The 13,745-nt window shown below is 40.3% G+C and overlaps 4 protein-coding genes across 4 annotated transcripts; all 4 read left to right on the forward strand.

The window, feature by feature from the left end:
• Nucleotides 1–85: 85 nt before the first annotated feature.
• PHYBLDRAFT_180924 (hypothetical protein) lies at nucleotides 86–3,907 on the forward strand (the record flags this gene model as incomplete). The annotated part of the gene is made up of 8 exons (XM_018438385.1): nucleotides 86–175; nucleotides 298–379; nucleotides 507–804; nucleotides 922–1,078; nucleotides 1,183–2,898; nucleotides 2,969–3,058; nucleotides 3,135–3,519; nucleotides 3,600–3,907. The coding sequence occupies 8 exons, from the start codon at nucleotides 86–88 to the stop codon at nucleotides 3,905–3,907; spliced, it is 3,126 nt and encodes a 1,041-aa protein (XP_018292745.1).
• Nucleotides 3,908–8,100: 4,193 nt separating this feature from the next.
• PHYBLDRAFT_158491 (hypothetical protein) lies at nucleotides 8,101–8,984 on the forward strand. The gene is made up of 2 exons (XM_018433796.1): nucleotides 8,101–8,585; nucleotides 8,663–8,984. The coding sequence occupies exons 1-2, from the start codon at nucleotides 8,154–8,156 to the stop codon at nucleotides 8,819–8,821; spliced, it is 591 nt and encodes a 196-aa protein (XP_018292746.1). The 5' UTR covers nucleotides 8,101–8,153; the 3' UTR covers nucleotides 8,822–8,984.
• Nucleotides 8,985–10,935: 1,951 nt separating this feature from the next.
• On the forward strand, nucleotides 10,936–11,848 carry PHYBLDRAFT_132867 (hypothetical protein). The gene is made up of 2 exons (XM_018429527.1): nucleotides 10,936–11,130; nucleotides 11,207–11,848. Exons 1-2 carry the CDS (start codon nucleotides 10,951–10,953, stop codon nucleotides 11,786–11,788), a joined length of 762 nt encoding a protein of 253 aa, XP_018292747.1. The 5' UTR covers nucleotides 10,936–10,950; the 3' UTR covers nucleotides 11,789–11,848.
• A 324-nt stretch (nucleotides 11,849–12,172) lies between these two features.
• PHYBLDRAFT_167057 (hypothetical protein) lies at nucleotides 12,173–13,136 on the forward strand (the record flags this gene model as incomplete). The annotated part of the gene is made up of 2 exons (XM_018435559.1): nucleotides 12,173–12,511; nucleotides 12,615–13,136. 2 exons carry the CDS (start codon nucleotides 12,173–12,175, stop codon nucleotides 13,134–13,136), a joined length of 861 nt encoding a protein of 286 aa, XP_018292748.1.
• Nucleotides 13,137–13,745: the final 609 nt, after the last annotated feature.

The raw sequence follows: 13,745 nt of genomic DNA on the forward strand, positions 1-13,745 counted from the left end.
CTTTTCACACATATTTTCCTCTCCCTGCATTTTTTGCGGTGTTCGAGATAAACAGGGAACTAAGCCTTTTGAGAATAAGATAGTCATGGACCAAAACGCAGTCTACCAGCTCTTTGTAGCAACATACCAGCCAGACCCAAGTGTCCACAAACAGGCAGAATTGAATCTTAGAACCGTAAGGAGAAAAAATAAATAACAATAAGGAAGAAGAAGACAAAGAAGAAGACGAAAAAAAAGAGGCTTCTAATTACATTGACCAAAAATAAAATAAAAAAGTAACTCATTCTCGAGATTTAGATTGAATCTCATAATGGATTCCTCCCAATTGTCCTGCGAATTCTCGCTTCTGAAAGTCTTGAACTTGGTGCTCGTCAAGCAGGTAAATATACGAATATATAAATACTTATACCATTATATGTATAGAATATACAAAGGAAATTATCGCTGGTCTATTAATTGTATTATTCTTATTCTTGTCATTTTTATTAATATTATCATTTGGATAGCTGCTATCTACTTCAAGAATAGAATGAACAAGGCCTGGGATCGCAGCTCGCAAGCCACGGCACCCATCAATGAAGAAGATAGACGCATGGTCAAGCAAGCTTTGCTTCAGGCCCTTGTCACAGCACCTAACGCAGTCAAGGTCCAGCTCACATCAACCCTCAACACAATCCTCAGCAACGACTTCCCTGAAGAATGGCCCGAGTTTGTCAACGAGCTTCAACACTTTTTATCTTCCTCAGATGTTCGTTTGGTGTATGTTGGTTTGTTGGCATTGCGCGAAATTATCAAGGTCTACGAGTAAGTGAAGATACAAAAAAGGAAAGAGGGAAATAAAGGAAGTGGGTTATATTAAAAAATTAAACGGAAACCCTTTTTTTTCGCTCTCTTTGTGTGCGCGCGTGTGTTTTTATAAAGGTGGAAATCTATGGAACGTCGTGAACCTTTGAAGGAGATCATCAAGCTCACTTTCCCTGGGATCCAGACCATCGGTACAAACTTGCTTGGAAACGACAGTATTGAGGCTGCCGAGATGCTCAAGCTTGTTCTCAAGATTTATCATGGTGCTATTCGTGTAAGTTAACGAACATATTTTAGAGTTGTTGGAGGAAAATAAGAAAAAGCTTGGTTTTTTTTTGTATTATTATCGATTTACTAATGGATCACACATAAAATTAGGCTGAGTTGCCCAAGTGCCTTCAGGACCCTGCTTCTCTTGTGTCCTGGGGAACCCTCTTCCTCCAATTGGTTGACAAGCAGATTCCTGTTAGCGTATTGCCAACTGATCCCGAAGAACGTGAGAAGTATCCCTGGTGGAAGACCAAGAAGTGGGCCTACCACTGCTTGAACCGTCTATTCTCCAAATATGGTAATCCCGCTCTTTTGCCCCCAAGTGGTGCCAAATATGCTGGCTTTGCAAAGAGCTTTGTCTCAAACTTTGCTCCCAACATTCTCCAGACCTACCTCAAACAGATCGAGGGCTGGATCAAAAAAGAGATCTGGATTGCTACAAAGTGTCTTGGTCTCATTGCTTCTTTCTTCGACGACAGTGTCAAGCACAAGATCACTTGGCAGATCATCAAACCCCACACAGAGACCCTTGTTGCTCACTTTATCTTCCCTCAGCTCTGCTTTTCTCCCGAAGACGAAGAACTCTGGTCCGATGATCCAGTCGAATATGTCCACAAAAAGGTCGATCCATTCGAGGACTTCCACTCACCTCAGACTAATGCTGTCAACCTCTTGGTTGTCCTTGCGCGCGACCGTAAGAAGCACACCTTCATGACCATCCTCAACTTCATCAACACAGTCCTCAACAAATATCTCGAAACCCCAGACGCCCAGAAGAACGGACGTGAAAAGGATGGAGCCCTGTCGATGATTAGCTGTCTCGCTCACGAAATCCTCAAGAAGAAATCTCCTGTTGCTAACATGATGGAACCTTTCTTTGTCACTCACGTCTTCCCTGAATTCAAGAGTCAGTTCCCCTTCTTGCGCGCCAGAGCTTGCGACATGGCTCGCCACTTCAGTGATCTCGACTTTGCCAACCCCCAGAACCTCGCTACTCTCTACCAGAATGTCCTCGACTGTTTGCGTGATGGTGAGTTACCTGTAAAGGTCCAGGCTGCTCTCGCCTTGCAACCCATGATCCGTCACGAAAGTGTTCGTGAGGCCATGGTCCAAAGCCTTCCCTTTATCATGCAGGAATTACTTAACCTGACAAACGAAATCGATATTGACACTCTCGCAAGTGTTATGGAGGAATTTGTTGAGGTATTCGCCGAGCAGCTGACACCCTTCGCTGTCCAGCTTTGCACACAGTTGCGTGATACATTCTTGCGTATTATGGAAGATATTGCTCAGAATAGTAATGCCGCGACTGCCGACGACGATCAGTCCTTCCAGGGCGATATGGATGAGATGAGCGACAAGACGATGGCTGCAATGGGTGTTCTCAAGACAATCGGTACCTTGATTTTGAGTCTCGAGAGCAGCCCGGATGTGCTGCAACAATTGGAGAACGCCTTGTTGCCCGTGATCACCTACACCCTCAACAACCGCATCCTGGACTTGTTTGACGACATCTTTGAAATCATTGACTCTTGTACATTCTCTGCCAAGCGCGTCACACCAACCATGTGGAGTGTATTTGAATTGATCTATAAGGCATTCAAGGAGTCTGGCATCGACTATATGGATGCAATGCTCCCTCCTCTTGACAACTATATCTCATACGGCAAGGATGTATTTGTTGCAAACGAGAGTGTTCAGCAGATGATGTTTGATATCATTGACACTGTCATGAAGAGCGAACGTCTCGGTGAACAGGATCGTGTCTGTGCCTGCAAGTTGATGGAATCTGTTTTGTTGAACTGCCGTGGTCATGTCGATAGAGTAAGTAACCCTTTAAGAGAAAACAAAACAACAGTAAATTTCTTAACTCTTTTTTTTTTATAAAACAAAGTGTGTAGCACCTTTCTTGAACTTGGCATTCCAGTTTATATTCACTGGCTCTATGAAGACTACAGAGTTCAAGGTTCACTGTATTGAAGTGGTATGTTGTATAAAAACAAATACACGAGTTCATTAAGATTTGATATTGATTTTGGGTTTATTTGTTTTATTTGTAGGTTATCAACTGTCTTTACTACAACCCTATCTTGACTCTCCACCTTCTTGAGGAGAACCAGTGGACCCAGGGCTTCTTCACCCTCTGGTTCAACACCCTTGACAAATTCTCTCGTGTTCACGATAAGAAACTTGTGATTGTATCCCTTTGCTCCCTTCTCGAGCTCCCTGCTGAACAGATTCCATCATCTCTCCAAGCCGGCTGGCCCCAGGTTTTGGCTGGTATCATCAATGTCTTCAAGACTCTTCCCAAGGCTATTGAGAACCGTCAGGGCATGGAAGATTTGTATGGAGAAGGGTTTGATGGAGATGATTTTGATGACGAGGAGTTGAGTGGATTTGAAGGTGCATTGAGCGGTGATGATGAAGACTTTGAGGAAGATGGAGGTAAGAAAATACTCAAGAAACTTGTATTAAAAAGAGAAGTACTGATGGTTTTTATTTTTGTTTGTTTGTTTATTAATTAGATGAAGATGTTCCTGATGAAGACAACGAATACTTGGAATATCTTGCTCAACAAGCTTCAAGCCATGCGAATGATTCCGAGTTTGATGACTTTGATGATGAGATGGAAGAAGAAATCTTGTTTGAATCACCTTTGGACGAGATTGATCCCTATGTGTGCTTTGAAGAGGCATTTAGAGGCATGCAGCAGACCAACTCTCCCTCTTATACCTTGCTTACCAAAGATCTTGATGCCGAGCAGCAGAACTTTATCCTATCAATCCTTGCTACTGGTGAAAAGAACCGAACCCAACCTGCCGTGTCAGCTTAAAAAGACACAAAAACCAAAAACCAAAAAAATCATGTTCTCATTTTCCTCTATATTTGTACATCAACCTTTTTCCCCTATTCTTACCTACTTTCCCACCATCCTTAGAATTTGTCTAAAGGAAACCAGAATCTGCATTTTTTCCCTTATGTAATCAGGTCTATTCTCTTACTTATTAACTTAGACGCATCCCATATATAAACTAGAGTATAACAATGGTTATTCTGGTTGAAAATGTGTGTTTGTATTGATTGTAATCAAATGAATGGGAATGGGAATGAAAAGGAGTAATTAATTTATGGTGCATATAAATTTAAGAGCGTATTTAAGGTGGAAGAATAGTAAATTTAGCTTTACATATGTCAATCACTACATATACTGTCACTGCTGATATTGGTATAGCTGTACCTGTTGTTACTACTACAGCTACAACTACTACTAATGTTACAGCTACCAATTTTACTATCGTAACTTCCGGCTCTACCGTCCTACTTACTACTATCTTGTTTGCTTTACCCACTTTTCCTGAAATTACCCATGTCCCCCCTCTGTCGCGTCTGTTCCAAGATCTTGGGATGTACCCAGAACGCGTACGAGTAGAGGGGCTCGATTTTATATTGTATATTTGTACTCAGCTCTGTACCTCTTTAGCTCATGCCACTTTTTATCCCTGGGCAAAACCTACTATCCAACGGTTTGAGACTTAGGAGAAATCGTACAGACCTAATTTAGACCTAATTTGTATTTTTGTACAATTGATTATATTAATAAGTGTAAAGTGGAGAAGATAAAGACGTTAATTAGGGAAACTGGTCCCTACTAAGAACGACCGCTTGTAAAGAAAAGATATAAACGGAAATTATTTCTATTATTGTTATTTTTCAGTCTTCTCAACAGACAGATCTTTGTTCTTGCTCACATGAGATACACCACTCAATTTTCAAATGAAACCTGGGATTTTGAGATCGACACACAAGGAGATAATACGACAAATCTACCGTACTCGATTGTAGAACGAATCTGTCGATTCCTTCCAACCCAACATGATCGTTATGTAGCATGTTTCATCCATCCAAGTTGGCTTGCAGCTGCTGCCGATGTTCTGTGGGAATCTCCTGAAATCAGACATCCTGACACTCTTCCATGTTTCGTTCAAGCCGTCAGATCTTCAAAGAGATCTGCTTTGTCTGTTCGTCACCTAAACCTCTGTGTTCACGATACTGTTTATACCACCCTGTTTAAGCCAGTGGCCCACAGTGCTTTAAAGCGCCATATAATAAAGAATATCCCCCTTGCTAGCCCGCAACTCATACTATTTTTAGCCAGACAATGCGAGAAGTTAAAGAGCATGACAATTTACGGCTGGAATATCGACCGCAACCATCTTGAACAACTTGGAGCTTTCCTTGGCGATCTAAATTCACTGAGAATAATTGGAAATAACAGTAACATAAACCAGCCTTTCCAGATGATCAGCTTTCTTTCTAACCTTACATATTTTACGCTCGATGGTGATTTTGAGTTGACCAAGGATTTTACAACAACTGTTGCCTCGCGCTGCCACAAACTCACACACCTCCAGCTTTCTCTAAAGAACACGACCATCGATGCCTTAGCCGCCCTGTGTAGTGGGCAGCTTCAGCTAGAGCATCTAATCTTTACAAATGCTTCCAATCTAATCGATGGGCATATTCACCGAATACTTGAGGCCTTTCAAAATCTCACTTTGTTTGGTCTTGAAGGCACAACAATGATCACAATCGAAGCCTTGAATATTGCTCTGACTAGATGTAGTCGGCTCACAACCCTTGATATCCGAGCAAAATCATCTGTGCCTTCTGGCTCAATAAACTTTCATCCTCTGCAGTACCCTGTTAAATTGCGTCATTTGCTGATTGACAATCTACCTGTCGACGACCTTTGTCTTATTCATTATACAAAGTGTATTCCGGATCTAGTAAGCCTCGGGATATCTCGTACCGAAGTGACAGATAATGGTATTACCACAGCTCTTGGAAGACTAGAAAATCTTCAGGCACTGGATATAACCAACTGTCGTGGTATAACAGCCCAAGTTCTCAAAGCAGCTACTCAACTAAAAGAGATTTACCTGAACTCGTGCGGTGAATTCAACCCTAGAGACATTCGCCAATTTGCACTGGAATGTGTACCAAGAATATCACGCACTATGTGTATCTCTGGATACCCTGATATCACAAACATATTCAGTAACATCGCTTTAAGATCAGTTCGAGAAAGCAATACGCTAGTACTGGATGCTGCAGCACTTAAACGTCTTGCTAACATGGATGTGTCTCATGAGCCTTTATTACAGCCCGTTCCAGCCAGTAGAGAACTTTCAGGATATCATGTTGTTTTACTTTCAAAGCGGCTTAACCTAAGTGTCGAAACTATGGAGGGTATTCTCGATGAAATTCAAGTAAGCAAAAAAATGTTTTTAATTTTTTATTTTATAGTGCTAATATGTCAATGATTCTTATTAGAGTGAGATTAACTTGGGAAATGAGATGGGATCTTCTCAAATGTTGGGCCAGGCATTTAAGAGTAACATACTCTCAAAAACATTAGGTGGGCTAGGTAAGGTTTGGAAGATTGTATTAAATGTGTACAAAAAAACTAATCGCCTTTATTGCTTAATATAGAGACAAAGAAGAGCGTATCGCGTGTAGCAGCTCTCAAGGCAACACGTCGACCAGAGACGCCTGCTCTTTGGGAAAAGGCAGGAAATGATATATTGGATAACTGTATTCCTAATTCAAAAGACATTCCTACGAACGTACGCCCGCTTACACCTATACCAGCATCACCTTCTTCTTTGCCTTCTTTTGTAAATGTACCGCAGCCATATACGATATGTAATCCATCACCTATATCTAACTCAGAAGATGTTATTGATAAGCCTCACACAGAGATACGAAGAGAAGTTCAAGAGGAAGTTCAAGAGGAAGTTCAAGAGGAAGTTCAAGAGGAAGCTCAGGTGGAACATATTCCGGAAGAAGACTGGCCACTACTCAATAACTCAGCTCCGCCAAGGGAAGAGACAAAACTTGGGGGGTGGGGCGTTGGGCGTGAAAAGGACTGGCCTGGCAAGAATAGTGTTTCTACAACAAAACTAACTAAGGCCCCAAAGCCGTTCGACCCAAGAAGTCCTCCTGAATGGAGTCAGGTTCCACTTAAAGTAGCCAATATAAAGCACATCAAACACAGTAAACCCGAGACAGGCGAGGAAGGATGGGGTTCTGCACCAGCCTATCGTTCTTGGACTGATCTAGGTCAACAAGGATTTGCTCTCGAGATTTTGGAAGAGCAAAAGAACACAAAGTATTGGAATGCCGAGAAAAACAAGTTCGAAACAGCACCTGCTGTGAATAATGTGGAGGTAAACAGAGTTGCAAGCAAACCCCCTACTCAAGTGCACAGAGTTCCTCAAAAACCGGTACCATCAATAACCCCGGTAAAGGCTCAATCATCAAAGTCTTTTGATAAAGATAGCAGGGACAGAGAATTGAGCCAAGATGAGAATATTGATTGGGATTCTGATGATGGTGTTACTATCAAGACTTCAAATGTAATCGCACCTGTAACTCAACCTCAGCAACCCAGAAAAGAAACAAAGCATCTTCCGAAACATCCTGGATCTCCAAAATGGCAGATATCGAAAGAATGGCAAGGTCTGAAGGAGTCCTCTCCTATTGATAATACATCTCAAGAGCCATTAGAGAATCGTTTTTCAGTGACTTTAGACGAGGGATGGGGAAAAGGTTGGTCATGATAAAGTAGACATAATAAGCACACACACATGTATATATTTAATATTAATATGATCATCATAGCTACTACCAAGAAGAGCGAGCGTTTCTCAAGAACGCCTACATCAGGAACAGAAGATGGGCCAACTGTAGCAGCTGCCTCAGCTGTATGGAGTGATATTAAACAGAGAAGTATCAGGCCATCACCACAAAGTAACAATTTCAGCTCTCCAAAAACATCACGCAGTCGTCCTACTTCTAGACAGCATTATGTACAAGAGTCCGTTGTTTCTGAGCCACCGAAATATCGACAAGAACTCAAACCAACCCCAAGTACAAATGAAATCAATACAGCCAAGTTGGTTGACACCAGCGAATATGTATTCAACCCAGTCTCTGACAGGAATCCGCCAGTAACCATTGCACCAGTAATATCTGACAATGATAATTGGTATGCCCTTTCTACCTTGTCTAATGCAATGACCGATGAGAAGATAAACCAAGACCTTCAAAATGACACAACCAATATATTAAGAAAACCATCGAATGGACTGGATCTTATTGACTGGGAAGCTCAGCACGAGAAATCTGATTCAACTGATGAGCCAAACCAGACACCCTCAGACCAGAGCCGAGCCTCCACTCCCACCGATAGCGAGCCGGTCAAGACAGAGGACATGCTTGGTGGAGATGATATGCCGCTTCTGCCTTTGGCGACATGTCTTGAACCAACGAATGTTATTCCTGTTAGAGATATCGAGAACTCAATAAGCCCACCACAAAATACAGTAAAAAGCGAGGAAAAACCTGTCGAGTCTGTGGCAACTCCACCTGAAGCTCAAGACAAAAAGTTACTGCTATTCCAAATCGAAACAACTAAGTTTGGAAAGCAAGATTTGGTGTTGTATGAAGTAAGTTGTTCTTAATACGTATATGTATATGTATACATGTTTATTAGTTAGTACTTGTTTATTGATCTACTTTGTAGAACCGTGATCCAATAGTTGACGTAAAAGAGTATTGTGAAAAGTATGAAATGAGCGATCATTTTGACAAGATACTGGAAGCTGTCCTTGAATCATATACCAGAAAGAAGACCAGACGTATTCTAGGGAAAAAGAAAAAATCCAAAACAATTTCTACATAATTAAAACTCTTTTCTATATGAGAAAATGTTTTTTGAGCTTGCTCAAATCAAATAATCCATTCTAAAGTTCAGCCATTAGCTGGATAATAATAATAATAATAATAATAATAAACATATTAGCAGTAGCGAAAGGGTAATTAATAAATATCACTCTTCCGACTACAGCGAGAGCACCATCCAAAGTATGATACAATTCAATACTTATGGATTATGAATAGAATTTCAAGACTATGATAGTGATTAACGAGAAAAAATGCGTCTATTGTCATGGATGTTTAGGATATCATGACCACAATATAAACTTGTTATACAATCCTCTGCTAATTGTCATAAGCTGTTTTAACATCCACAAATTCAGAAAAATGAATTTGACTTTCGCCTATTATTTTACCTCAGTTTTACTTGGAAATATAACTGAAAGAATAATAATACAGAAATATAGGCCATGATATATATATAAAATAATATTTATTTAGGACTTGATAGTTAGTAACTCAAATTCGTGCCGTTTTCATCCTCGAACTATATGATCAGGCATTACCATACACTCCCCCTGGCATACTTTAGCAAACATTCTTCCGCTCTTCATGGATATAGGTATCCAGCACTGAAGGGGAGGGTAGGGATTGGCGATGACACTTTTACCCTTACCATATGACTTAGACAAACCTAAAGACTCTCAATGGGACTGAGGTATTGATTTTTTGGTGGCTACGGCATTATTAAGATGCTTTGCGCTAATTTCAGGCCTTTTACTGTCTTTGAATTATGACCAGGAACCTTATATCCCTGGTCACTAACATCCTCACCATATATGTCATACCTGTCATTCAGCGCATGCAAAAATAGGAAAAAATAAACTTTCTTTCCAATGGGTTAATATACACATATTACCAAAGATTGCTTATGACAATCTTCAATGTACCAGTTCCTCCTACCCACACACAGCCCTAAACTATAAGCCGTGACCAAACAGCATTATCGATACAATACAGTTACTTGTGTGATCCTTTATCGTAAAACTCTAGGAATTCCCATTTTCATCTTTGGAACAGGTATAAATAATGGGACTCATCACCCCAAATGATCTTACTCAAACCATTGATTAGTCTGCTTGGAGCGATGAGAAAATTCCAATTGTTTCTTTTTTGTAAAAGTTGGGTTGCTTTGGCTTTAGTATAACATGGTAATAGGACATTCTGATTTTATGCATAGGTCGCCAAGCAGTAGACTTGTAAATTTAATTGGCAATCGTGCATTTCATGATATTTGTCAGATTTCCAAGTGTGTCGTTATGATTCTTTCTCATTTCGTTTCTGAGAATGTATAAATCTCGCTTATCAAAAATTTTGAATATTATTTCTGGTCTTTTTTTTTATTGTTAAAGGAGTGTCTACATGTCTCCATCTTTGCATCGTTCTATGCATGATTGATTTGTATGTTGAGATTTTCACCCAACTTTCAGTGATTGATACTTCAGAAAAGGCACCATAAATCATAATCATCAGCTCTTTTTTTCATAGTACAAAGATTTATTCTACTAGTTTAATGAATTTCTATGAATCAGATAATGAGAAAGAAAAGAGAACATTTTAAAAAAATGTAACAAGAAGTGTAATACTGGTATATTACTTAATATGGTTTCAATATATCTCTACAGCTATTGTTAAGTGTCTGTATCTTACCAATAAGTTATATATATTTATTGATAATAATCTACGCTCGATTACTATTTAGCTATAATTGTAACTAAAAGCAAAAGTATAAATGTCTCTCGTGCAAGAGCGTTTGTGTGTTCATAGGAGGAGGGTAAGGCGGAGCTTGGTAATACTATATTTTTTGAACTTTTGGCAGAGAAAGGAATCCAGTGCGAGAGGCTCATTCAATACCCGACAGCCCGACAGGCCAGAACAAATAGCATCCATCATTGCAACAGATAGACGCCCTCTTTTTCCACTAGTAGGTCAGTGAACGGGGATGTTTTTGTGAATGGATGGATATATGCACAAATAGATGGATGGGAACATGTATGGATTGATGTGCTAACCTATCACTTTTTCAATTATGTATCATTTCTTTATATTTGCTTTTTGCTCATCTTCATTCCTCAACTCAGACAGTAACTAGAAATGGGTCGTGTTATTCGTGCTCAAAGAAAGGGTGCCGGAAGTATCTTCAAGGCCCACACCGTCGGTCGCAAGGGCGCCGCTAAGTTGAGAGTTTTCGACTTTGCTGAGCGTCACGGCTACATCCGTGGTATCATCAAGGAGATCGTCCACGACCCCGGAAGAGGTGCTCCCCTCGCCAAGGTAAAAAATAAATAACCGTTTTGAAATTCGACAACAAATGAACAACGACATCTCATGCGGATCACAAAAAAAAAAGGTTGCCTTCCGTGATCCTTACAAGTACAAGCTCAGAACCGAGACCTTCATTGCCACCGAAGGCATGTACACCGGTCAGTTCATTTACTGCGGTAAGAAGGCCACTCTCAATGTCGGTAACGTCCTTCCCCTTGCCTCCGTCCCCGAAGGTACCATCGTCTGCAATGTCGAGGAGAAGGTTGGTGACCGTGGAGCTCTTGCCCGTACCTCTGGTAACTACGTGACCGTCATTGGTCACGGTGATGACGGTAAGACCCGCATCAGACTTCCTTCCGGTTCCAAGAAGATCGTCCCCTCTACCTCCCGTGCCGCTATCGGTATCGTTGCCGGTGGTGGACGTATCGACAAGCCCCTCTTGAAGGCTGGTCGTGCTTACCACAAGTACAGAGTCAAGCGTAACAGCTGGCCCAAGACCCGTGGTGTTGCCATGAACCCCGTTGACCATCCCCACGGTGGTGGTAACCATCAGCACATTGGTCACGCCTCTACTGTCGCTCGCGACTCCTCCGCTGGTCAGAAGGTCGGTCTTATTGCTGCCCGCCGTACTGGTCTCCTCCGCGGTACCAAGAAGATCAAGGATTAAACTACCCGTTTATTTATCTGTCTTCAATAAAAAACCCAACCAATTCTACGTACTGCAGCCAAACATGTTTTGTTTTTTGTTATCTTGGAGATCATAGTCATTATTCATTGTATACTTGGAAAGATTCTATAGTGTTTACTGTGAGATATTTTGTCATTATACATATTGGAAGGACATAGACAGCTTCTTTATGTGAAATGTGTAATATATTTGTGTTGTGCTGCAGTCTTTGTTACTAAAAAAAGAAATAATGACTGGTAAAAAATTGAAGTGTGTGACGTATTGAGAGTTTTGATAGCTTGGCATGAACAGGGCAAGTAATTTATAAAGTTGCTTTTAGCTACTTTGAAACTCTACAATCTCTTTCTTTAATATTTTCATCTCATGATTGACAATACATCTGTACAATCTATTGCAACCAACACACTGTTGATTCCAGACATCCCAAAGAATTTCTTTGCATGTTCATCTGCAATGAAGCAGATTGAAGAAAAGTTCGCGGAGTTTGGTACCATATCTCAGTTCATCCTGATGAAGGGATTCGGGCGCATCATGGTCATCTATGAAGAAACCATGGCTGCTATCAAAGCAAAACTAGAGATTGATCGAGCAACTCTTTTCTGGAAGCAAGAGAATGAAAATGTTGAGATTATTGCAATGGGCAAAGACCTCGAGAACATTTGGAATGCTAACACACTCGAGATCCGGATATACTTTGGACAGGTATAGAAAGAAAAATAGAGTAACAGGGCCGGTCCATAATACGTACAAATGGAAAGATTGCTTACTTTCTTTACATACTCTACCTTTATATCTATATATTTAGCACAATCCTATAAATCCAGATCTTGCTTTAAGCCGATTACAAGTACCTGACCTTGAGCGTAACTTCTTAATATCCCCACCCGGATCACCTTTTGAGGACTGGGAACAGACACTCGAGTCACCGCCTAACAAAGCAGTTTTGGCATCCGATCTTAGCCATGCGCTTGCGGATTATAGCGACGACAACATGGAAGATCTTGACGACTTCTTGTTGGACGACTCAGATTTTTTTGAAGTTCAAGAAAAACTGCCATTAATACAGATAGACGCCGAAGACAACTCTCGGGTATCTACCCCATCAACGCCAAATTCTGCAGACTCTCGCCGTTCGAATGGCCAAAAATTAAAGGTTGTCTTGAGTGAGAATGCAGATGGTGCAGAGAATCTTCCAAGAATCACAATTCAAGATTGGGATGGAGATAACCTCTCTTTTAACTCTGGTGGACTATTTCCTGGTGCCCCAAAGACACAGATGCCAAAGTTAAAAGTAGAACCTACCGCAAGACCCCCTCTTCAAGCATAATAGTTTACGACAACAGTTACAACATAGGCATAAAGAGAAAACATCTGTAACGACCTAGAATTTATATTGTAAAAAAAAAAGACAAAGGAAAAAATACACATTTTACTTTTTTTGGAATGTTTGAATACGATATTTGTACATGGAATTGAAATAAGATTACACTTTCTTTAGACTGATTAAAATTTTGAATTTTAGACATGAATGAACAAATTAGAAGTCGAAGAATAAGGTATAACAATGATATTAGTTTTTAGATAAATTATAATTTCAATTTTCAGTTACTTGAACCATAATTAATTTGATACCAAAAAGGGAGAGGGATGTTTGTTACATTGATTGACACGTTTAAATTCTTCTGAAATATATGGGTTGAGCATTTACATTCTTTGTTGAAAGGGCAATATATATATATATATAATTTTTCTTGCAGAGCTCACAACATACTGGCATATTCTATAGTACGTTTTGAAAGCAAGGGTGCTATATTGCAGGATTGAGAAGAACTCTTTAACTAGTAGAACTTGCCAACAATGATCATTTGATAGTGTGATTTTTAGTGATCTTTGTGCAGAGGGAAAAAACACATACACACACTTTGTAATAAAGTAA

Source organism: Phycomyces blakesleeanus, assembly GCF_001638985.1.
Source record: "Phycomyces blakesleeanus NRRL 1555(-) unplaced genomic scaffold PHYBLscaffold_8, whole genome shotgun sequence".
Lineage (NCBI taxonomy): Eukaryota > Fungi > Mucoromycota > Mucoromycetes > Mucorales > Phycomycetaceae > Phycomyces > Phycomyces blakesleeanus.

Bases quoted from the DNA above. Each gene is read 5' to 3' on its own strand.
- PHYBLDRAFT_158491 (XM_018433796.1), top strand. From the start codon at position 8,154: ATGACCGATGAGAAGATAAACCAAGACCTTCAAAATGACACAACCAAT. The intron at 8,586-8,662 runs GTAAGTTGTTCT...TCTACTTTGTAG, and splicing joins AAGATTTGGTGTTGTATGAA to AACCGTGATCCAATAGTTGA.
- PHYBLDRAFT_132867 (XM_018429527.1), top strand. From the start codon at position 10,951: ATGGGTCGTGTTATTCGTGCTCAAAGAAAGGGTGCCGGAAGTATCTTC. The intron at 11,131-11,206 runs GTAAAAAATAAA...CAAAAAAAAAAG, and splicing joins GAGGTGCTCCCCTCGCCAAG to GTTGCCTTCCGTGATCCTTA.